We start from the raw sequence: 25343 nt of genomic DNA, 5'->3' as shown, positions 1-25343 counted from the left end.
TTAGGCTTTACAATTTGGCTAGCTTAGTCAAACTGGCCTTCGATTGGATCACAGGGGTAGATAAGTTCGTGACAACAGAGCTAGAATCGTTCCTCATCTCCCCTTTCTCATTGAAAGCGGTTCTTCATTGCCCGGTACTAAAGTTACCCTCAAATCTTAGTAAACTAATTTCCTTTAAAAATATTATTATAGCTTGGCAAAAAATTTGCAGAATATTAAAAATCCCCCCATTCTTTTCGGAATATCTCCCTATAGTAGGTAACCCTGAATTTACTCCGGGCATAAATCAGAGAGTGTTTAGACTATGGGCCGAAGCTGGACTGATTTATGTTTATCAGTTATTTGATGATAATCAGTTATTACCCTCAGAATTATTATTTCAAAGGTTTAATCTACATTGTTCGAATTTATTTGCCTATTTTCAACTAAGGCATTACATATTCACACAAAAATGGAATTTGGAATTTCTAAGGGATTGGATAGACATTAAAAACATTATCCGGCAATTCTCTCTGGGTCAGTCTTCGATATCACTGATCTATGATATCCTTTTGGCTAGACAGGGTGAATTATGTGTAGATAATCTATATAACTTCTGGAAGAAATATTTGCCAGAATTAGAGGAGAACAGGATTGAGCGAAGCTTCACAGAGTTAGAAAAATTGCAAGTTTCCACATCATGGAAAGAAGCGCATCTAAAACTAGTCAATAATTATTATCTTTCCCCAGATAAAATGGTTAGATTCTATCCTTCTCAGAATTATGCTTGCCCAAGATGTTCTTTGGATAGGGCGGATATTCTCCATATGTTTTGGTCTTGTCCAAAGATTCAACAATATTGGCAAAAGATAAGATTCTGGTATAGTAAAATCTATAGAGATATGGCACCATTCAGGACGGATGAGGTAGTTTTTTTAACTAATGCTGAGTTACGCCCTAAGAGGGCGATAAAGATATTTAACACAATTATTATAATTGCGAGACAGTTAATCACTAAAGGCTGGAAAGATCATACAGCTCCTAGAATCACAGGGTTCTTGAAAGAAATCCAGTTCCAAATTTTATTTGAATCCTTTCATACAAAATTTACAGCTGAACGTAAGATCAGGGCCTTTCTTCTGGATTGGTCTCCATTAATTATTTCTTACCCATTACAGATTCAAAGACGTATTTTACAACCCTTCTTAAATTCTATAGCCTTTTTGGAATTGGTTTTATTAGAAGTATTCCCGTCAACATGGATAGCGGGCCCCCGGGAGATAACATTATGAAATAGTAATTGTGAAATAATAAGTAAAGAAGAGAAGAGGCGGGGCAAGCAGGGGAGGTGGGTGGGCGGGCGAGAGAGAGAGAAAGTGTATAGTATAGAGAATTTTTTTGTTTATCTTTTTTTTTCTTCTTTTCCCTTCTCCTTTTTTTTTTTTTTTTTTTTTTTTTCTTTTTCTTTTCTCTTTCCCCCACCTCATTAGTGGTTTAAATATTTATAAAATTTCCAGCGATATAATTGACTAGATTCTAAAAAGTCAGGTATTAGTATTCACTTGCTTTTTTTATGTTTGCTTGATATTATTTACTATTGTCATTTTCTGTATTTCTGTTTCCCTATATGTATGATGGCCTTGCATGGCATAATGAAATACAACCTGACATGTATTTACTTTTTATGTTTTTGCTGTTGCTGGAATCAATAAAGATACTTGAAAAAAAAAAAAAAAAAAAAAAAACATATTCACATGTAGTGCTGAGATATACTGTATGTACATAACATCATCACATGTAATGCTGAGCTATACTGTATGTACATAACATCATCACATGTAATGCTGAGATATACTGTATGTACATAACATCATCACATGTAATGCTGAGATATACTGTATGTACATAAGATATTCACATGTAATGCTGAGATATACTGTATGTACAAAACATTCACATGTAATGCTGAGATATACTGTATGTACATAACATCATCACATGTAATGCTGAGCTATACTGTATGTACATAACATCATCACATGTAATGCTGAGCTATACTGTATGTATATAACATAATCACATGTAATGCTGAGCTATACTGTATGTACATAACATCATCACATGTAATGCTGAGATATACTGTATGTACATAACATCATCACATGTAATGCTGAGATATACTGTATGTACATAACATCATCACATGTAGTGCTGAGATATACTGTATGTACATAACATCATCACATGTAGTGCTGAGATATACTGTATGTACATAACATCATCACATGTAGTGCTGAGATATACTGTATGTACATAACATCATCACATGTAATGCTGAGCTATACTGTATGTATATAACATAATCACATGTAATGCTGAGCTATACTGTATGTACATAACATCATCACATGTAATGCTGAGATATACTGTATGTACATAACATCATCACATGTAATGCTGAGCTATACTGTATGTACATAACATCATCACATGTAGTGCTGAGATATACTGTATGTACAAAACATTCACATGTAATGCTGAGCTATACTGTATGTATATAACATCATCACATGTAATGCTGAGATATACTGTATGTACAAAACATTCACATGTAATGCTGAGATATACTGTATGTACATAACATCATCACATGTAATGCTGAGCTATACTGTATGTACATAACATCATCACATGTAATGCTGAGCTATACTGTATGTATATAACATCATCACATGTAATGCTGAGCTATACTGTATGTACATAACATCATCACATGTAATGCTGAGCTATACTGTATGTACATAACATCATCACATGTAATGCTGAGATATACTGTATGTACATAACATAATCACATGTAATGCTGAGCTATACTGTATGTACATAACATTCACATGTAATGCTGAGCTATACTGTATGTACATAACATATTCACATGTAATGCTGAGATATACTGTATGTACATAACATAGTCACATGTAATGCTGAGCTATACTGTATGTACATAACATCATCACATGTAATGCTGAGATATACTGTATGTACATAACATAATCACATGTAATGCTGAGCTATACTGTATGTACATAACATTCACATGTAATGCTGAGCTATACTGTATGTACAAAACATTCACATGTAATGCTGAGATATACTGTATGTATATAACATATTCACATGTAATGCTGAGATATACTGTATGTAGATAACATAATCACATGTAGTGCTGAGATATACTGTATGTACATAACATAATCACATGTAGTTCTGAGATATACTGTATGTACATAACATCATCACATGTAGTGCTGAGATATACTTTATGTACATAACATAGTCACATGTAATGCTGAGATATACTGTATGTACATAAGATATTCACATGTAATGCTGAGATATACTGTATGTACATAAGATATTCATATGTAATGCTGAGATATGCTATATGTACATAACATAATCACATGTAATGCTGAGATATACTGTATGTACTTAACATATTCACATTTAATGCTGAGATATACTGTATGTACTTAACATATTCACATGTAATGCTGAGATATACTGTATGTATATAACATATTCACATGTAATACTGAGATATACTGTATGTACATAACATATTCACATGTAATGCACAGGAAGTCACTGATGTTAACATTGCACATATATGTACAAGCTAATGACACGTTAGGTGACTTATTATATAAAGGTTTGGTAATGTGACACAAAGCTGGAATCTGCATTAAAGTGCCAGTAAACCTAAAAAATAATGTTATATAATTCTGAACATAGTGCAGAATTATATAACATTATATTAGTGCTAGTTTTTTATTACATAATATATCCGGTGATTTTTGATTACAAAAGAGGGTTTTCCACACCCGCCCTCTGTGCTCTACTGAGCGGGTCTGGTTTTCCCTCAGAGCGCATCAGCCCTTTAAGTCCTGTGCTTATCGCGTTGAAATATGTCACTATTTTCATTTCAAATGATTTCTGTTCCTGGGTGCTCTTAAAGTTCACTTTCAGTATTTTAATTGTGAGTTGTATGACATGTAATGACCAAAGATTAATTTTTCAGGACCATCACAGGTCACGAGCAGTCACCTAAGCCTGTGTCTCTCCAGTTGAAAACCTAATATCAATATACTTGTTTCAACAAAACTATCTATTAAAGTTTTTGGTGATGGGATGAAATATTATGTTAGTGTCTCACCCAGGCGAGCCGAATTCTGCAGAAGTCCTGTGACGTCATCCTTGGGGTTCACACGAAGCCATCGGTACATAATAGGCTCAGTGCCTGCTGATGACAAGCAATGCAATGTCACATTTGTTCCCTCAAGTTGCTTTCCTGTAGACCAGCACTTAGGTTCTGAAGGTTTCACTGAAATGATAAATGGACTTTAATATGAACATATTTAAATGAAGTGCTTTGTCATTAATATAACATCTTTTTACTAAATGTGGCCAGTCTCTATGTGATTAGTTTGCTTTATCATTAAATAATTATAGTTACATGCTATAGGTACAGTATGTATACAATTAGTGCAGACTGTGTGGTGCAAAAAGTTGTCTATGTCCTTGGCATAAAATCACTTATATATAGTGAAGGGAACCAAAGGAGTTAATCACAGATCTGGCTTATGATTAAGCACTTTACTATATGTGTTTGGCATTAACAAGACAAGAGGATGTTGGGGACAGTTATTTGTGCCTAGGGAAGCCAGAACAAAACCTGTAAGTGGCAGGGAGGAAAAGAAGAGAGGGAAACAGGCTGAGTGAGTTTAGAAAAAAGTGAGTCACTCTACAGAGGGAGGGAGAGAAAAAGCATGTTGTCTTTGTATTTGATGCTGAATGATTTATATTTATGAGCAGTGTTCCCTGTCAGTTGTGCACATGTGCACGCGTACCCCTATAGCGCACAACTGTTCTGAACATGCGCACAGCAATTTTGAGTTGCCATTTTTGGGATTAGAACAACAGTATTTTTTTTATTATTCAAATGAAGGTAGCAAGCACAGATATCTGCACAGGTACTGTGATTAGGTAGCGCAGAGCTGCCCTTCCCAGCAAGAGACAGCTTCTCACTGGCACAACAACCTCACCGGCTTTGAAAGGTAGTTAGTCACATCCAGCATGGCAGCACTTTAGTCAGCACAGCGTGTGTGACTGTTAGACAGCGGTGCGCTTGTCCCGAAGAGGCAGCGTGTGTGAGTGTTAGACAGCGGTGCGCTTCTGGAGAAGAGGCAGCGTGTGTGAGTGTTAGACAGCGGTGCGCTTGTCCCGAAGAGGCAGCGTGTGTGAGTGTTAGACAGCGGTGCGCTTCTGGAGAAGAGGCAGCGTGTGTGACTGTTAGACAGCGGTGCGCTTGTCCCGAAGAGGCAGCGTGTGTGAGTGTTAGACAGCGGTGCGCTTCTGCAGAAGAGGCAGCGTGTGTGAGTGTTAGACAGCGGTGCGCTTGTCCCGAAGAGGCAGCGTGTGTGAGTGTTAGACAGCGGTGCGCTTCTGCAGAAGAGGCAGCGTGTGTGAGTGTTAGACAGCGGTGCGCTTCTGCAGAAGAGGCAGCGTGTGTGAGTGTTAGACAGCGGTGCGCTTGTCCCGAAGAGGCAGCGTGTGTGAGTGTTAGACAGCGGTGCACTTCTGGAGAAGAGGCAGCGTGTGTGAGTGTTAGACAGCGTGTGTGAGTGTTAGACAGCGTGTGTGAGTGTTAGACAGTGTGTGTGAGTGTTAGACAGTGTGTGTGAGTGTTAGACAGTGTGTGTGAGTGTTAGACAGCGGTGCACTTCTGCAGAAGAGGCAGCGTGTGTGAGTGTTAGACAGCGTGTGTGAGTGTTAGACAGCGTGTGTGAGTGTTAGACAGCGTGTGTGAGTGTTAGACAGCGTGTGTGAGTGTTAGACAGCGTGTGTGAGTGTTAGACAGCGGTGCGCTTGTCCCGAAGAGGCAGCGTGTGTGAGTGTTAGACAGCGGTGCGCTTCTGCAGAAGAGGCAGCGTGTGTGAGTGTTAGACAGCGGTGCGCTTCTGCAGAAGAGGCAGCGTGTGTGAGTGTTAGACAGCGGTGCGCTTGTCCCGAAGAGGCAGCGTGTGTGAGTGTTAGACAGCGGTGCGCTTCTGCAGAAGAGGCAGCGTGTGTGAGTGTTAGACAGCGTGTGTGAGTGTTAGGCAGCGTGTGTGAGTGTTAGACAGCGTGTGTGAGTGTTAGGCAGCGTGTGTGAGTGTTAGGCAGCGTGTGTGAGTGTTAGGCAGCGTGTGTGAGTGTTAGGCAGCGTGTGTGAGTGTTAGACAGCGGTGCGCTTCTGCAGAAGAGGCAGCGTGTGTGAGTGTTAGACAGCGTGTGTGAGTGTTAGACAGCGTGTGTGAGTGTTAGACAGCGTGTGTGAGTGTTAGACAGCGGTGCGCTTCTGCAGAAGAGGCAGCGTGTGTGAGTGTTAGACAGCGGTGCGCTTCTGCAGAAGAGGCAGCGTGTGTGAGTGTTAGACAGCGGTGCACTTCTGTAGAAGAGGCAGCGTGTGTGAGTGTTAGACAGCGGTGCGCTTCTGTAGAAGAGTCAGCGTGTGTGAGTGTTAGACAGCGGTGCGCTTCTGCAGAAGAGGCAGCGTGTGTGAGTGTTAGACAGCGTGTGTGAGTGTTAGACAGCGGTGCGCTTCTGCAGAAGAGGCAGCGTGTGTGAGTGTTAGACAGCGGTGCACTTCTGTAGAAGAGGCAGCGTGTGTGAGTGTTAGACAGCGGTGCGCTTCTGTAGAAGAGGCAGCGTGTGTGAGTGTTAGACAGCGGTGCGCTTCTGCAGAAGAGGCAGCGTGTGTGAGTGTTAGACAGCGGTGCACTTCTGTAGAAGAGGCAGCGTGTGTGAGTGTTAGACAGCGTGTGTGAGTGTTAGACAGCGTGTGTGAGTGTTAGACAGCGTGTGTGAGTGTTAGACAGCGTGTGTGAGTGTTAGACAGCGTGTGTGAGTGTTAGACAGCGGTGCACTTCTGTAGAAGAGGCAGCGTGTGTGAGTGTTAGACAGCGTGTGTGAGTGTTAGACAGCGTGTGTGAGTGTTAGACAGTGTGTGTGAGTGTTAGACAGCGTGTGTGAGTGTTAGACAGTGTGTGTGAGTGTTAGACAGCGTGTGTGAGTGTTAGACAGTGTGTGTGAGTGTTAGACAGCGTGTGTGAGTGTTAGACAGCGTGTGTGAGTGTTAGACAGTGTGTGTGAGTGTTAGACAGCGTGTGTGAGTGTTAGACAGCGGTGCGCTTGTCCCGAAGAGGCAGCGTGTGTGAGTGTTAGACAGCGGTGCGCTTGTCCCGAAGAGGCAGCGTGTGTGAGTGTTAGACAGCGGTGCGCTTGTCCCGAAGAGGCAGCGTGTGTGAGTGTTAGACAGCGGTGCGCTTGTCCCGAAGAGGCAGCGTGTGTGAGTGTTAGACAGCGGTGTGCTTCTGCAGAAGAGTCAGGCCTTTCTTTATAAGGGATTTATGTGTTGATATCACTGGTATAGCAGCTTGAGTGGCACTGGGTCAATGTATAAGACTGCAGAATATTGCAAGGAGTCTGGAAATTTCATGAATATATATATATATGTCTTGAAAAAGGCCTGTGAGAGGCTGAAACGCGTTGACCAAGCATCTGGTAAGCCTTATTTCTACATCTATATCTACTTTGAGCTTACTACACTATATTGATTATCTTTCACAGATAAATCCAGCTAGGAGCAGAACATCCACTAAAATCTCTGGATCTCCACCTGTGGTCGCAGCACTAACCCTGCAGCACCCAGCTGCACTAATCTCGCAACACCCAACTGAACCTTGAGAATAATTTTTCATCCACTAACTTTCATCACTTAGACTTATATTGCACCTACGAATGTATTTATCCTAACTTCAACACATTTTTTCATCTTTTTCATCAATGGCATCTTTTGGCAATTTCTGCTAAAAAAATCACATTTTTTTATTTTTTTATTTTTATCCTTTGTTGAAGGATTATCCTTTTTTTCTCTCACTATTTTGCACTATTTTTTGAGATTTCAGTCACATCCCCTTTTTTCTCCTACACCATCACTAATGAGGGATCATCTATAACATAACTATATTGGACTCTACGCTTGGAAATTCTACATCATATGTTCACTGAACCTGGGATTACAAATTACCCTCAATTGATAGGAACAATTTGTGACTTCTTACTACACCACGGCCAAGACCCCGCTGGGGGCTTAGTGCCCCATTTGTGTACCAAGGTGGTGTAGTACTGCTTTAGTGGTACTTTCTTTAGTGGTACTTTTTTCATATACAGTTGCAAGAAAAAGTATGTGAACCCTTTGGAATGATATGGATTTCTGCACAAATTGGTCATAAAATGTGATCTGATCATCATCTAAGTCACAACAATAGACAATCACAGTCTGCTTAAACTAATAACACACAGAGAATGAAATGTTGCCATGTTTTTATTGAACACACCATGTAAACATTCACAGTGCAGGTGGAAAAAGTATGTGAACCCCTAGACTAATGACATCTCCAAGAGCTAATTGGAGTGAGATGTCAGCCAACTGGAGTCCAATCAATGAGATGAGATTGGAGGTGTTGGTTACAGCTGCCCTGCCCTATAAAAAAAAAAAACACCAGTTCTGGGTTTGCTTTTCACAAAAAGCATTGCCTGATGTGAATGATGCCTCGCACAAAAGAGCTCTCAGAAGACCTACGATTAAGAATTGTTGACTTGCATAAAGCTGGAAAAGGTTATAAAAGTATCTCCAAAAGCTTTGCTGTTCATCAGTCCACGGTAAGACAAATTGTCTATAAATGGAGAAAGTTCAGCACTGCTGCTACTCTCCTTAGAAGTGGCCGTCCTGTAAAGATGACTGCAAGAGCACAGCGCAGACTGCTCAATGAGGTGAAGAAGAATCCTAGAGTGTCAGCTAAAGACTTACAAAAGTCACTGGCAAATGCTAACATCCCTGTTAGCGAATCTACAATACGTAAAACACTAAACAAGAATGGATTTCATGGGAGGATACCACAGAGGAAGCCACTGCTGTCCAAACAAAACATTGCTGCACGTTTACAGTTTGCACAAGAGCACCTGGATGTTCCACAGCAGTACTGGCAAAATATTCTGTGGACAGATGAAACCAAAGTTGAGTTGTTTGGAAGAAACACACAATACTATGTGTGGCGAAAAAGAGGCACAGCACACCAACATCAAAACCTCATCCCAACTGTGAAGTATGGTGGTGGGGGCATCATGGTTTGGGGCTGCTTTGCTGCGTCAGGGCCTGGACGGATTGCTATCATCGAAGGAAAAACGAATTCCCAAGTTTATCAAGACATTTTGCAGGAGAACTTAAGGCCATCTGTCTACCAGCTGAAGCTCAACAGAAGATGGGTGGTGCAACAGGACAATGACCCAAAGCATAGAAGTAAATCAACAACAGAATGGCTTAAACAGAAGAAAATACACCTTCTGAAGTGGCCCAGTCAGAGTTCTGACCTCAACCCGATTGAGATGCTGTGGCATGACCTCAAGAAAGCGATTCACACCAGACATCCCAAGAATATTGCTGAACTGAAACAGTTCTGTAAAGAGGAATGGTCAAGAATTACTCCTGACCGTTGTGCACATCTGATCTGCAACTACAGGAAACGTTTGGTTGAAGTTATTGCTGCCAAAGGAGGTTCAACCAGTTATTAAATCCAAGGGTCCACATACTTTTTCCACCTGCATGGTGAAGGTTTACATGGTGTGTTCAATAAAAACATGGCAACATTTCATTCTTTGTGTGTTATTAGTTTAAGCAGACTGTGATTGTCTATTGTTGTGACTTAGATGATGATCAGATCACATTTTATGACCAATTTGTGCAGAAATCCATATCATTCCCAAGGGTTCACATACTTTTTCTTGCAACTGTATATATATATATATATATATATATATATATATATATATATATATATATATATATATAGTGTATATATAGCTTTTATTCACATATTATTATCAAGATTGTCTACTGTCACATTTTACCAGACTTTTTGTATGTTGATAAACATGGATCCATGTTAATGTACTATTTGAATATTCCACATAGGTACCTTTGCATATTGCATATTATTTATTGTTTTAAACTTTTATTTTAGTTATTGTTTTAATTGTTTTAACTCTCAACAATTATTGTCATTAATAAATACATGTGTACTAACTATTCACATGGGCAAAAATACTGGAACCCCTGCATTTCTGTCAGATAATGCACCACTTCGCCCACAGAATTGTTGCAATTAGAAATGTTTAGGCATTCTCATGTTTATTTCTTTTGTTTTTATTGGTATGACACAAAAATGTGGCGAAAAAAAAGCCAAATCTGACACATTCCACGCAAAACTCCAAAAATGGATTTGACAAAATTATTGTCACCTTCTCAAAATTATGAGAAATAATTGTATTACAAGTTTGTGATGCTCCTGTAATTTGTAATTAAACTCACCTGTATTAATGAAGAGGTGCTGACATTATAGAAATCACACCGGCAACCAGATAAAATGGTGAAAAATTGACTCAACCTTTCTGTTGTGTGTCTCTGTGTACCACACTGAGCACGGAGAAGAGAAAGAGCAGCAAAGAATTGTCTGAGGATTTGAGAACAAAAATTGTGGAAAAAGCATGGACAATCATAAGGTTACAAGTCCATCTCCAGAGATCTTAATGTTCCTGTGTCCACTGTGCACAACATTGTCAAGAGGTTTACAGCCCATAGCACTGTAGCGAATATCCCTGGAAGTGGATGAAAGAGAAAAATGAATGAAAGATTGCAATGGAGTTTGCCAAAACTTTCCTGAGGAAACTAAAATCCTTTTGGGAGAATGTGCTGTGGACAGACGAAACACAATTACAGCTTTTTGGTAAAGCCCATCATTCTACTGTTTTTAGAAAAAGAAATGAGGCTTTTAAAGAAAAGAATGCAGTCCCTACAGTCAATGTACTGAGGGGTGTGATCAACCTGCGCTGGGAAAGTTACCAATAAACCACTGGGTAAATGGAGTATCCTCAAACTCCACAGAGAGAAATACAATCATACAATAGTAATAAGGATATTACTATAATAACCCTTGGCGCTAACGTGTAGCTAAAATTGGTAATGCAGAGGTTCTAATTATTGTATAGTATAAACAATAAATTACCTTGGTGCAAATGGAAATGATAATTCCTTGCAAAAATGTGAAAACTAGGTAGTTGATTATGGGATGCGCTTAAGGATGAACAAGAGTAATGGTGCAAGTAAAAAATAAAAAATAAACAAATTTTATTACAATCTTAATCGTGCACAGAAATATTTTTTAAAACAAAATTTAAAAGACACTCTGATCAGGCGTTTGACAATGTAGTATCAATAAAAATCCCTAAAAACCTCAAAATAAAATTGCATAAAAGAAATAACAATAAAACAACAATGAGACAATCACTATCACAAATGGTTAATTCGAGATAGAGAACAAAGATCCCATTGGAAACCAAGGAAGATCCACGTCAGCTGGAAGTTAGTGGTATTTTAACCGGAGCTGTAACGAGATGAGATCCAAATGAACAGACAGGAAGAGAGCCAAAATTTAAGGTGTTCACTTATTACTTACACCGAAAATGCTCTATGAAGTCCCAGCTGTCTCTCTATAGCGGTCCTGGATTAGATCACTGCTGGATGGATCCCCGAAATGAAGGAAAACCTCTTGTCTTTTACAATCCGTATCAGCAATCACGCCAGATAAACCAAAATGTGCTCTGGGTCTCTGTGCGGTCTCGGCGCTGGTAATTAGTTCCAGTCACCTGTGTGTCAGAAAAGTGGGCGGAGCAACGCGTTTCAGCCCGGTCTGGGCCTTTGTCAAGCTCCTGATAGATGGGAGGTCAGGTCTTTTATACCGTCACCCCTGCATATGATTGGTTAGGCATTAATTCAAAAACAAAAACAAAGAGAACTGTGATACAGATACAGAATGATAAATTTTTTCTATTGTTACTTTCTGCTCTTATTCCTAATACATTTAAAGATGCACAATATGCCCTTCAAATTTCAACTTATTTGATGATCAATTTAAGATTCTTTTAAGATTAACAATTATTTTTATATTTATAACGGATTCGTAGAGACATACAGAAAGGGGAAATTTATTTACATTTTTACTTGCACCCCCTATATTATCCCGTCCAAAGCACATCCCGCAGGGAGAAAAAGGTTTTTTTAAAAAACAACTCTCAATGTCAATTATATCAGTTTGTTTAAGTATAATCTAATAGAGAACCATACAGTAATCTAAACAGATATATTCAACAAAATATAATTTTAAGTCCGCAATATAAATAAAGGAGTTAGGATAATTTACAAAAGAGGCAAAAACAAAGGGGAAGAAGCAAATAGGATTTATTCTCTCAAGAAACACCCTATATCGAAATCTAAGTTTAGGCCGTTCGGTTTAAGCGATTTTAGATCAAAAATCCATTTGGTCTCTTTTTTAAGTAATTCTGACTGTGCATTTCCCCCTCTCCAATTCTTTTTTAACTTGTCTATACCCATGAAAAACACTTCATATCTCCCCCATTACAGGCAATGAAGTGTTTTGGTATAGGGAGATCTTTGTTCCTATCTAAATCGTGATTTTCAATCGACCAGATATGTTCACGAATTCGGTCTCGTAAGGGTCTTTCTGATTCCCCAAAATTCACAGAGAAAGAAAATAATAGGACTGACCCTAAAAAAGCAGAAAGGACTAACACTATCAATTCACAACATTATAAAAGTAATGAACAGAGAAGGTATGGGGATTATAATCAAGTATCAGGGTACACTAATGCTAGAAATTATGGAAATTATGAAAATTATAATCATTTACAGAAACAGCATAATTTTGGGAATAATTACGACTCTTGCTATAGTCATAATAATAGTAATGAATATGGTCACATGAGGGGAAATATACAAAGTCCAAGAGTAAGGGATTACAATTACAGAGATCAATCGCATAATGTAAGACAAATGTATCAGAGAGATCAAAGACCATTCAATTATAATGATGGTAAACAACAACAAAAAATATCACAGTTCTCTTTGTTTTTGTTTTTGAATTAATGCCTAACCAATCATATGCAGGGGTGACGGTATAAAAGACCTGACCTCCCATCTATCAGGAGCTTGACAAAGGCCCAGACCGGGCTGAAACGCGTTGCTCCGCCCACTTTTCTGACACACAGGTGACTGGAACTAATTACCAGCGCCGAGACCGCACAGAGACCCAGAGCACATTTTGGTTTATCTGGCGTGATTGCTGATACGGATTGTAAAAGACAAGAGGTTTTCCTTCATTTCGGGGATCCATCCAGCAGTGATCTAATCCAGGACCGCTATAGAGAGACAGCTGGGACTTCATAGAGCATTTTCGGTGTAAGTAATAAGTGAACACCTTAAATTTTGGCTCTCTTCCTGTCTGTTCATTTGGATCTCATCTCGTTACAGCTCCGGTTAAAATACCACTAACTTCCAGCTGACGTGGATCTTCCTTGGTTTCCAATGGGATCTTTGTTCTCTATCTCGAATTAACCATTTGTGATAGTGATTGTCTCATTGTTGTTTTATTGTTATTTCTTTTATGCAATTTTATTTTGAGGTTTTTAGGGATTTTTATTGATACTACATTGTCAAACGCCTGATCAGAGTGTCTTTTAAATTTTGTTTTAAAAAATATTTCTGTGCACGATTAAGATTGTAATAAAATTTGTTTATTTTTTATTTTTTACTTGCACCATTACTCTTGTTCATCCTTAAGCGCATCCCATAATCAACTACCTAGTTTTCACATTTTTGCAAGGAATTATCATTTCCATTTGCACCAAGGTAATTTATTGTTTATACTATACAATAATTAGAACCTCTGCATTACCAATTTTAGCTACACGTTAGCGCCAAGGGTTATTATAGTAATATCCTTATTACTATTGTATGATTGTAAGTCCCTACAGTCAAACATGGTGGAGGATCACTGATGTTTTGGGGTTGCTTTGCTGCTTCAGACACTGGATGTCTTGATTGTGTGCATGGCATTATGAAATCTGAAGACTAGTCAAAAAGCTGGGTCTCCATCAGAGGTCATGGGTCTTACAGCAGGACAAAGCACACGTCAAAAAGCACCCAAAAATGGTTTAAGACAAAGTGCTGGAAAATAGTGAATTGGCAAGCAATGAGTCCAGATCTCAATCCCAAGGAGCATCTGTGGAGAGATCTCAAACATCAGTTGGGAAAAAGAACCCTTCCAATCTGAGAGACCTGGAGCATTTGGCAAAAGAAGAGTGGTCCAAAATTCCAGTAGAGAGGTGTAAGAAACTCAATGATGGTTACAGGAAGTGATTGATTTCAGTTATTTTTTTCCAAGGGGTGTGCTACCAAATAATAAATTGAGGGTGCCAATAATTTTGTCCAGTCCATTTTTGGAGTTTTGTGTGGAATGTGTCAGATTTGGCTTTTTTTCTCCATTTTTTTGTGTCATATCAATACAAACAAACAAAATAAACATGAGAATACCTAAACATTTGTAATTGCAACAATTTTCTGGGCGAAGTGGTGTATTATCTGACAGAAATGCAGGGGTGCCAATATTTTTGGCCATGACTGTATATATATATATATATTAAATTAATATCTATATATGTATATAAATATATATGTATATAAATAAAATTAAAAAAACTTCTCAAATGGGTTTGTCAATTAGTTATGAGGAATTAAAATAAGATATTTGTCTATAGTTACATCTCCTTTGAATTTAAAATCTCATTTACATTTATGTAAACTCCTATATTATTTGTTTTATCATTGATGGCTAACATATTTTTTAAATGTTGACATTGGCACTTGAAGCTATAGGTTACTCTGAGGAAGCTAAGCTTTACAAATGTCACTCTCTATGGGGTCAATTTATCAAGCTCTGTACGGCATTTATCTATGTGTGGTGGACATGATACGCTACATCGTATCATGTCCGTCCGTACAATAATAAATAGACCCCTATGTCTGATTATAATACAAATTACTTCTGGTCTTATCTATTGATGAATTCTTAATTATCTAAGATATAACATGCAATTTTTCTAAATTTAGTTTGCTGCAGGGGTAATCTTATAGTTCAAACATGTTATTTTTTATTAATAGGTCCTTATTGGTTAAGAATGTTTCTTAGTTTTGTGCAGCTAGTAGCACTGCTGATGTAACTAGAAAAAATCATGGAGGTGGCACTCAAAATAAAAGCATAAACCTTAATTGAAGAGCAACGTTTCGGGGCTCCTGCCCCTTTTTCAAGCTAACAAAAAGTGGTCACATCACACCTTATATATCATACATTAAAAAGGATACACCAATCGCCTGTTCAATGGGAGGGGTTATAGCATATACCTTAGCAGCAGGTTCATTAAGCAATCAAAACATCATATAGTTAACCCTCACCTAACAGAAACATATTGGAGTACCTATTAAAAATAAAACAGCAGACAGCTTAATTAAAGGGACAAGCTAAGCAATTAGCCTCTAGTTTTAAGTATCTATGGATTCAAAAGCTCATATAAATAAATTCATGAATATAGTAAGAGTATACTGTAACTAAAGGACTTTATATCAAATGAATGGAAGCAAGTTAAAATCCCTGTTTAGGTCCTTTGGGTACTTAGTGTTAAGTTGCCAGATCCACTTGACTTCTTTGTGAAGGAAATCCTTAATTTGGTCACCACCCCTTAGTTTTTTGTTGGCATGATCTATCACCATAAATCTAAGCTGACTTACCTGATGCCTCATCTCAAGAAAATGAGCCAGCACAGGCAAATGAGCTGTAGATTCGTTCTTATAGTGGATTTGTGTTGATAAATCCAAGTTTTGATCTTTTGGGTGATCTCGCTTACAAAGAGTAGCCAACATAGGCATTTGAGGGCATATACCACATAGGTGGAATTACATGTATAATACCCAGATATACTAAAAAAAATTGCCTGTATAAGGGTGAGAGATGCAACCACCTTTAATGACACTATTGCATTGTGCACATCCCAGACAGGGGATGTGCCAAAGAAGGGTGTCTTGTTGTCCATACTGGCACTATTGACATGTACCAGCCTCCTACCAATAGTGTTACCTCTTCAGCAAAAGGCCAAGGAATTACTTTAAATTCCTCAATTTCAGGACAATCTTCCTGTAATAAAAAACAATTTATTTTAATGATGTTAAATATCTTTTTGCTCATTGTGTAATATGAACTCACAAAGTTCATTTTAGTAGTTACTGGGCCTTTATCTTTATTAGTGGCTACCTGTAGGTAATCCTCAATCTTGTGGAGCTCCTGTCTATCTGTCAGGGTTTTTTCCCTGTTTTGTTTGCCATGTGCTGCTGGCAGCCATTTTACTCACCTCTCTTGCTGACTATGGTGCATTGTGGGGGATGCTGCTCATATCCTGCACTTCCTTTTATGGCCTGACTGGTGTGCATCATCTGTGTGAGACAGGATGCAGTCTCAGAATTGTGATGTCATCACTTATTATTTAAAGGGCCTCTGTTCAGTATGCTTTGCCTTTGCGTTGTCTCAGACCTGTTTGTGAGAGTTCCTGTGTATTACCTGGCTGTCTGACGTCCTTCCTGGTTCCTCATCCCTGACTTGTTCCTGACTCTGCTGTTTTCCTTGTTCCTGATTCCGGCTCATCTATTTGCTTTGGCTCCTGACTCGGCTCGTCTGACTACCAGCTCTGGTTTTGACTCCTGGCTTGTTATTTGACTTGTGGACTTTTTATTATTTTTTTGTTATTAATAAAGGTGTAATTGTTTTTGCACTTCTCGTCTCAGTCTGATTCCTGGCATCCTGACATTACTCAAAGGCCATGAATCCTGATGGTGCTAATAATCCACCTTTACCTGCCATCATTTCCAGGATGGATGAACAGAATCACCGCTTGGATCAATTTGCACTAGCCCTGCAAACCCTGCTGACTCGCACTGCACATTTGGACCAAAGTGTCCCGCAAGTTATGGCTGCTCCTGTTTCCGCTGCTGCACCTAGTCCTACCAGGAGCATGTCCGGTTCTGCACCTCTACCTCAGTGATATGGAGGCGATCCTATTCAGTGCAGAGGGTTTTTGAACCAGGTGGGCATTTACTTTGAGATGTTACCTCAGGCGTTTCCCTCTGACAGAGCTAAGGTGGGATTTCTCATCTCGTTACTCTCTGACACAGCTCTTGCCTGGGCTAATCCCTTGTGGGAGACTAATAAACCTGTGATTTCAAATTACCCTGAATTTGTGGCCTCCTTTCGAAGGGTATTTGATGTTCCGGCTCGCTCCTCCTCTGCTGCTAAATGACTCATGTCCATTCAGCAAGGTACAAGAGCTGTTGCTCAGTATGCTATTGAGTTCTGTACGCTTGCCGCAGAGGTTGGTTGGAACAATGAAGCCCTTGTTGCCGCCTTCTTTCATGGGCTCTCTGATGCGATTAAAGACGAAGTTGCTGCCAGAGATTTACCAGAGGATCTCGAGGCATTGGTGTCTTTTTTTAATCCTAATTGACATCAGACTCAGAGAGAGGCCCTCTTTCAAGGAGCGCTTGCGGAAGCCTCCTGTTTTGTTGTCTCCTACGTGTTCGTTCCCACCCATGCCTCCCTCTCCTCCCATGCCTCCTGATCCCGAGTTACCAGGTACTGCTGAGCCGTTGCAGTTGGGATTCACGCGTCTCTCCGCGGCGGAGAGAGCCTTTAGGAGGAGGGTCACCTTTTGAAGTCTTGTCCTACACGGCCGGGAAACGCTCACACCTAAGGTCCTGTTGGGGGCAGACCTTGGGTGGTTTATCGTCGTCCCCGGAACCGCTTAAGGAGAAACCTTTGGTCACGGTTGTCCTTTCCTGGATGGACTCCTCCATAGTCACCCAGGCTCTTGTTGACTCCGGTGCTGCGGGCTATTTCATTGACAGTGCTTTTGTATCAAAGCACTCCTTCCCTGTTTTGCCTCGGTCCGTTCCGCTTGCTATTGAGGCCATTGATGGCAGGCCCCTTCAGCCCGCACTTGTTACTCACGAAACTGCTCTGTTGTCCATGGCTGTTGGGGCTCTCCGTTTTGAAACCCTCCAGTTCCAGTTGATAAACTCTCCGCATTTTCCGGTTGTTCTGGGTTATCCCTGGCTCCAAAAGCACAATCCCAGTCTCAACTGGCGCAGGTCCGAAATGTTGTCGTGGTCCCCGCAATGTATTTCCACTTGTCTTCGGAAACCAGTTAAAGTCTTGTGCACTTCTTCGGTATCTCAATTGCCAGAGAAGTACCGAGAGTTCCTAGACGTTTTTGACAAGGTGTGTGCCGGTACATTGCCTCCTTACCGGTCTTACGATTGTGCCATAGACCTGCAACCTGGAGCCATTCCTCCTCGGGGCCGGGTTTACCCTCTGTCTGTTGCAGAGAATTGTGCTATGAAAGAGTATGTTGCCGATGCTCTGTCGCGGGGGATTATCCGCAAATCCTGCTCTTCTGCAGGGGCTGGCTTCTTCTTTGTGAAGAAAAAGGGTGGCGAGTTAAGACCATGCATCGATTATAGGGGTCTTAATCATCTTACCATTAAGAATGCTTACCCTATTCCGCTCATTACGGAACTCTTTGACCGCCTCAAACTTGATTTGAGAGGAGCGTACAATCTCGTTAGGATCAAGGAGGGCCACGAATGGAAAACAGTGTTTAACACCAGGAGTGGGCATTATGAGTATCTTGTAATGCCCTTTGGCCTATGTAATGCTCCTGCTGTTTTCCAGGAATTTATTAATGATGTCCTACGAGATATGTTGCAACAGTGTGTTGTGGTGTACTTAGACGACATCCTCATACACTCACCCACACTTGAGGCTCATCGTTCTGATGTTACACGGGTTCTTCAGGGACTACGTGAGAATGGCCTGTTTTGTAAACTTGAGAAATGTGAGTTCCATCAGACTCAAGTAACCTTCCTAGGTTATGTTATCTCCATTGCAGGGTTCTCCATGGATCCTGACAAGTTATCTGCAGTTCTGCAGTGGCCTCGCCCAGTTGGTCTTCGGTCTATTCAACGTTTTTTGGGGTTCGCCAATTACTATAGAAAGTTTATTAAAAACTTTTCCTCCTTGGTCAAACGGTCTAATCAAGCTCTGGAACAGTTCCTCCATTGCTATGTCTCAGATCACCACAATAATTGGTCTGAACTGTTACCTTGGGCAGAGTTTGCTCGTAATAGTGCTATTAATGCTTCCTCTTAGTTATCCCCGTTCATGGCGAATTATGGGTTTCAACCATCCTTGTTGCCCGATTCATTCATGTCTCAGGGTATTCCGGCTTTGGAGGAGCATCTCCGGGAACTCTGTTCCACGTGGGTGCAGATTCAGGATTGCCTTCATCGTTCTATGCAGTGCCAAAAGTTCCAGGCTGATCGTAGGCGTCTGCCCGCACCTTCCTACCAGGTTGGTGAGAGAGTTTGGCTGTCCTCCCGCAACTTGAACCTTCGTGTGCTTTCCAATAAACTGGCTCCCCGTTATGTTGGTCCTTTTCGAATACTCCAACGGGTCAATCCTGTGGCCTACGCTCTTGACCTACCTCCTGCAATGCGCACCTCCAATGTTTTTCATGTCTCCCTCTTGAACCCATTGGTTTGTAATCGTTTACCACTGTGTTACCTCGTCCCCGTCCTATCTTTGTTGACAACCATGAAGAGTATGAGGTCAGCAGCATTATTGACTCTCGTATGTCCAGGGGCTGTGTACAGTATTTGGTTCACTGGATGGGCTACGGTCCGGAGGAGCATTCTTGGGTTCCCTCCTCTGATGTTCATGCTCCCGCCCTCCTCCGTGCCTTCCATGCCCGTTTCCCCAATAAGCCTTTTGTCCTCCCGCGGGGGAGGGGTCGGTCTATTCAACGTTTTTTGGGGTTCGCCAATTACTATAGAAAGTTTATTAAAAACTTTTCTTCCTTGGTCAAACCTATCACAGACATGACCCGTAAAGAGAATGATCCACTCCATTGGTCACCTACTGCCATTAAGGCCTTTGATAGTCTTAAGACTGCCTTTGCTGCCGCTCCAGTTCTGGCTCATCCTAACCCTGTCCTGCCTTTTGTTCTTGAGGTTGATGCGTCTGAGACTGGAGTAGGTACCCTCTTGTCTCAACGTCCTACGCCTGATGGTTCCTTGCATCTGTGTAGTTTCTTTTCTAAGAAATTGTCTCCAGGGGAGTGCAATTATGAAATTGGCGACAGGGAATTACTGGCCATAATTTTGGCACTCAAGGAATGGAGTTATCTTCTCGAGGGTACTAGCATGCCAGTGCTCATTCTTACTGACCACAAGAATTAAACTTATCTATCTGAAGCAAAACCTTTGTTGCCCCGAAAGGCCAGATGGCCGCTATTTTTGTCTCAGTTTAATTATGTGGTCTCCTACCTGCCTGGTAGTAAGAATGTTAGGGTTGATGCCCTCTCTCGACAATTTTCCCCTCTGTCCAAGGAGGAGTCTGTACCTACTCCAGTTATACCTCCTGACCATATTTTGGCTACCATGCGTACTAATTTGACTTCTCCCTTGGGGGAGGAGATCCTGGCTGCACAAACCAATGCACCTCCTGAGAAACCTAGCGGTAAGTGTTTTGTTCCTGAGAATCTTCGAACTAAACTTTTGCACACTTACCACTATCCTAAAGCCGCAGGTCACCCAGGCAAGAACCAAATGATTTGGTCTGTCACTCGACAATTCTGGTGGCCAGGTCTTCATTCTGATGTCGCTGTGTATGTTGCCTCCTGCTCAGTTTGTGCACAGAATAAGACTCCTCGACGTCTTCCTGTGGGTATTCTTCAACCTATTGCTAATGGTGAGTGTCCTTGGACACATCTTTCCATGGAATTCATTGTCCAGCTCCCTGTTTCCAATGGCAATACTGTTATCCTTATGGTGGTTGACCGTTTTTCTAAAATGTCACATTGCATTCCCTTGATGAAGTTGCCTACCGCTCAGGAGCTTGCTTCAATTTTTGCCCGGGAGGCCTTCCATTTACATGGGTTACCCAATGAGATAGTGTCGGACCGGGGTAGCCAGTTTGTCTCCAGATTTTGGCGTTCCTTTTGTGCTCAAATGGGGATCCAGCTTTCCTTCTCCTTGGCATATCACCCTCAATCCAATGGGGCTGCGGAACGGTCTAATCAAGCTCTGGAACAGTTCCTCCATTGCTATGTCTCAGATCACCACAATAATTGGTCTGAACTGTTACCTTGGGCAGAGTTTGCTCGTAATAGTGCTATTAATGCTTCCTCTTAGTTATCCCCGTTCATGGCGAATTATGGGTTTCAACCATCCTTGTTGCCCGATTCATTCATGTCTCAGGGTATTCCGGCTTTGGAGGAGCATCTCCGGGAACTCTGTTCCACGTGGGTGCAGATTCAGGATTGCCTTCATCGTTCTATGCAGTGCCAAAAGTTCCAGGCTGATCGTAGGCGTCTGCCCGCGCCTTCCTACCAGGTTGGTGAGAGAGTTTGGCTGTCCTCCCGCAACTTGAACCTTCGTGTGCTTTCCAATAAACTGGCTCCCCGTTATGTTGGTCCTTTTCGAATACTCCAACGGGTCAATCCTGTGGCCTACGCTCTTGACCTTCCTCCTGCAATGCGCACCTCCAATGTTTTTCATGTCTCCCTCTTGAAACCATTGGTTTGTAATCGGTTTACCACTGTGTTACCTCGTCCCCGTCCTATCTTTGTTGACAACCATGAAGAGTATGAGGTCAGCAGCATTATTGACTCTCGTATGTCCAGGGGCTGTGTACAGTATTTGGTTCACTGGATGGGCTACGGTCCGGAGGAGCATTCTTGGGTTCCCTCCTCTGATGTTCATGCTCCCGCCCTCCTCCGTGCCTTCCATGCCCGTTTCCCCAATAAGCCTTTTGTCCTCCCGCGGGGGAGGGGTCGTTGAGGGGAGGGTACTGTCAGGGTTTTTTCCCTGTTTTGTTTGCCATGTGCTGCTGGCAGCCATTTTACTCACCTCTCTTGCTGACTATGCTGCATTGTTGGGGATGCTGCTCATATCCTTCACTTCATTTTATGGCTAGACTGGTGTGCATCATCTGTGTGAGACAGGATGCAGTATCAGAATTGTGATGTCATCACTTATTATTTAAAGGGCCTCTGTTCAGTATGCTTTGCCTTTGCGTTGTCTCAGACCTGTTTGTGAGAGTTCCTGTGTATTACCTGGCTGTCTGACGTCCTTCCTGGTTCATGATCCCTGGCTTGTTCCTGACTCTGCTGTTTTCCTTGTTCCTTGTTATGGCCTGACTGGTGTGCATCATCTGTGTGAGACAGGATGCAGTGTCAGAATTGTGATGTCATCACTTATTATTTAAAGGGCCTCTGTTCAGTATGCTTTCCCTTGCGTTGTCTCAGACCTGTTTGTGAGAGTTCCTGTGTATTACCTGGCTGTCTGACGTCCTTCCTGGTTCCTGATCCCTGGCTTGTTCCTGACTCTGCTGTTTTCCTTGTTCCTGGTTCCGGCTCGTCTGACTATTTGCTTTGGCTCCTGACTCGGCTCGTCTGACTACCAGCTCTGGTTTTGACTCCTGGCTTGTTATTTGACTTGTGAACTTTTTATTATTTTTTGTTATTAATACAGGTGTGATTATTTTTGCACTTCTTGTCTCAGTCTGATTCCTGGCACCCTGACACTATCATAACTTATTTTCACAAACTTATCCTTCATTTCATGAGACCTTAACTCTTTTCTCAGGGTCAGATACAATCCTATTAACATGCATCATTTGGGATTTTGGTACACTGTTGAATATTCTAAGGAGATGAAAGTTTTTTCTGTGTAGGAATGTGTTACGATCAGTGGGTTTCACATATAAATCCGTAGTGAGTCTGTCATTCTGTTTATACACAGTAGTATCTAGAAACTCCACCTGTTCGTAGTCACTCCTACAACTGAATTTTAGAAAGGGAATTTCCCTCTCCGTATCATGCTGGACATTTGACAGCTTGCCATGGGGGGCCCAGCCACACAATGAAGAGATCATCTATGTAATGGTACCATCCCTGGCAATACTGTCTAAAAGAGGGGTGTGTGTAGACATATTTCTCCTCAAATGCATCCATCACCAGGCATGCATAAGATGTGGCCCCATCTTATGCATGTCTTATGCATGCCTGGTGATGGATGCGATTGAGAAAAAAAATATGTCTTCACACACTCCTCTTTTAGACAGTATTGCCAAGGATGGTACCGCTACATAGATGATCTCTTCATTGTCAGGCCCCCCTGACAAGCTGTAGGACTTCCAGCATGATATAGAGGAGATTCCCTTTTAAAAGGACCTCTCTTTTTTTCTTGTTGTTTTGTGTCTGCAGCTAAAAAACAACTATTTTGTTTTCAACGCCACTCAGCCCCTGCAGCGTTACTCACTTTGACCACAGCTCTATGGACTTGTCTGTTTGTCTAATGAATTTGCCAATCTAAACTTTTTAATGTGTATCTTATTGTGAGTTATTTTTTTATTTTATTGTCTATGTCAAATGTTTTTTATGGATATTTTTTATGATTTTTTTTTATGAATTTCTTATGAATTGATGTAAATTAAATAGATTTTAAATACATTCCTAGCCTGATACTACATATATATTTTTTGGCTAGTGTTATAGCACAGTGATTTGAATTATTAGTTAAAACATTTATTTTGTCTTGGCTATTTTTATAGCACAATATTCCTGAAATATCAGTCAGTGTAAACTGATACAACATATATAATTTCTTAGACACCCAGCCTAATATTGCATATATCTGGCTGCTTGTTGCAGTGCAGTGGTATTGATCATCAGTCTACTCTTTGGAGTTCAGATATCTCCCCTTTTAATATGCCCTCAAATGCCCATGTGGGCTACTCTATGTAGGCAAGACCACCCAAAAGATCAGAGATCGGATTTGTCAACACAAATCCACTATTAGGAATGAATCTACAGCTCATTTGCCTGTGCCGGCTCATTTTCTTGAGATGAGGCATCTGGTAAGTCAGCTTAGATTTATGGTGATAGATCATGCCAACAAAAAACTGAGGGGTGATGACCGAATTAAAAGGACACTGAACTCAAATTTTTTCTTTCATGATTCAGATAGAGCATGATATTTTAAGCAACTTTCTAATTTACTCCTATTATCAATATTTCTTTGTTCTCTTGCTATCTTTATTTTAAAAGCAGGAATGTAAATCTTAGCAGCCAGCCCCTTTTAGGTTCAGCACCATGGATAGCACTTACTTATTGGAGGCTTACATTTACCCACCAATAAGCAAGCATAACCCAGGTTCTCAACCAAAAATGGGCCGACTCCTATGCATCACATTCCTGCTTTTTAAATAAAGATAGCAAGAGAATAAAGAAAAATTTATAATAGGAGTAAAATAGAACATTGCTTAAAATTGCATGCGCTATCTGAATCATGAAAGAAAAATGTGGGTTTAGTGTCCCTGGGTTTCCTTCACAAAGAAGCCAAGTGGATCTGGCAACTTAACACTAAGTACCCAAAGGGCCTAAACAGGGATTTAAAATTGTTCCATTCATTTGAGATAAAGTCCTTTAGTTACAGTATAGTCTTACTATATTCATGAATTTATTTATATGAGCTTTTTAAATCCATAGATACTTAAATTGCTTAGCGTGTCCCTTTAATTAAGCTGTCTGCTGTTTTATTTTTAATAGGTACTCCAATATGTTTCTGTTAAGTGAGGGTTAACTATATGATGTTTTGATTGCTTAATGAACCTGCTGCTAAGGTATGTGCTATAACCCCTCCCATTGAACAGGCGATTGGTTTATCGTTTTTAATGTATGATATATAAGGTGTGATGTGAGCACTTTTTGTTAGCTTAAGAAAGGGGCAGGAGGCAGGAGCCCAAAAACGTTGCTCTTCAATAAAGGTTTATGCTTTTATTTTGAGTGCCACCTCCATGATTTTTTCTGAACTTTATGATTGGGCTCTTTGAGGGGAGCCTGGCAGATGTTGCACCTTCTGCTCATACCTGATTATAAATAGGTGAAGTGCTGATCCTATGTGCTTACTTAAAGGGACATAATACTCATATGCTAAATCACTTGAAACTGATGCAGTATAACTGTAAAACGCTGACAGGAAAATATCACCTGAGCATCTCTATGTAAAAAAGGAAGATATTTTACCTCAGCTCAGTAGAGTTAGTTCTGTGTAAAAAGTTATACTCAGCTGCTGCTCAGCTGCAGGTAAAAAAATAAATAAATGAAGAAATGAACAGCAGCCAATTAGCATCAACAGTGCTGAGGTCATGAACTTTTTTACTGTGATCTCATGAGATTTCACTTAA

General features: G+C 40.7%; 1 protein-coding gene across 1 annotated transcript in view; it reads right to left on the bottom strand.

Moving 5' to 3' along the window:
- CLMP (CXADR like membrane protein) overlaps positions 1-25343 on the bottom strand; it is a 190466-nt gene that overhangs the window by 24266 nt on the left and 140857 nt on the right. Inside the window, exon 4 of the mRNA XM_053691528.1 lies at positions 4196-4363. Within this exon, the coding sequence (XP_053547503.1) occupies positions 4196-4363 (168 nt within the window). The remainder of the gene's footprint in view (positions 1-4195; positions 4364-25343) is intronic.

Source organism: Bombina bombina, chromosome 8 (assembly GCF_027579735.1).
Source record: "Bombina bombina isolate aBomBom1 chromosome 8, aBomBom1.pri, whole genome shotgun sequence".
Taxonomy (NCBI): domain Eukaryota; kingdom Metazoa; phylum Chordata; class Amphibia; order Anura; family Bombinatoridae; genus Bombina; species Bombina bombina.
This window is presented reverse-complemented; position numbering and strand designations above follow the sequence as displayed.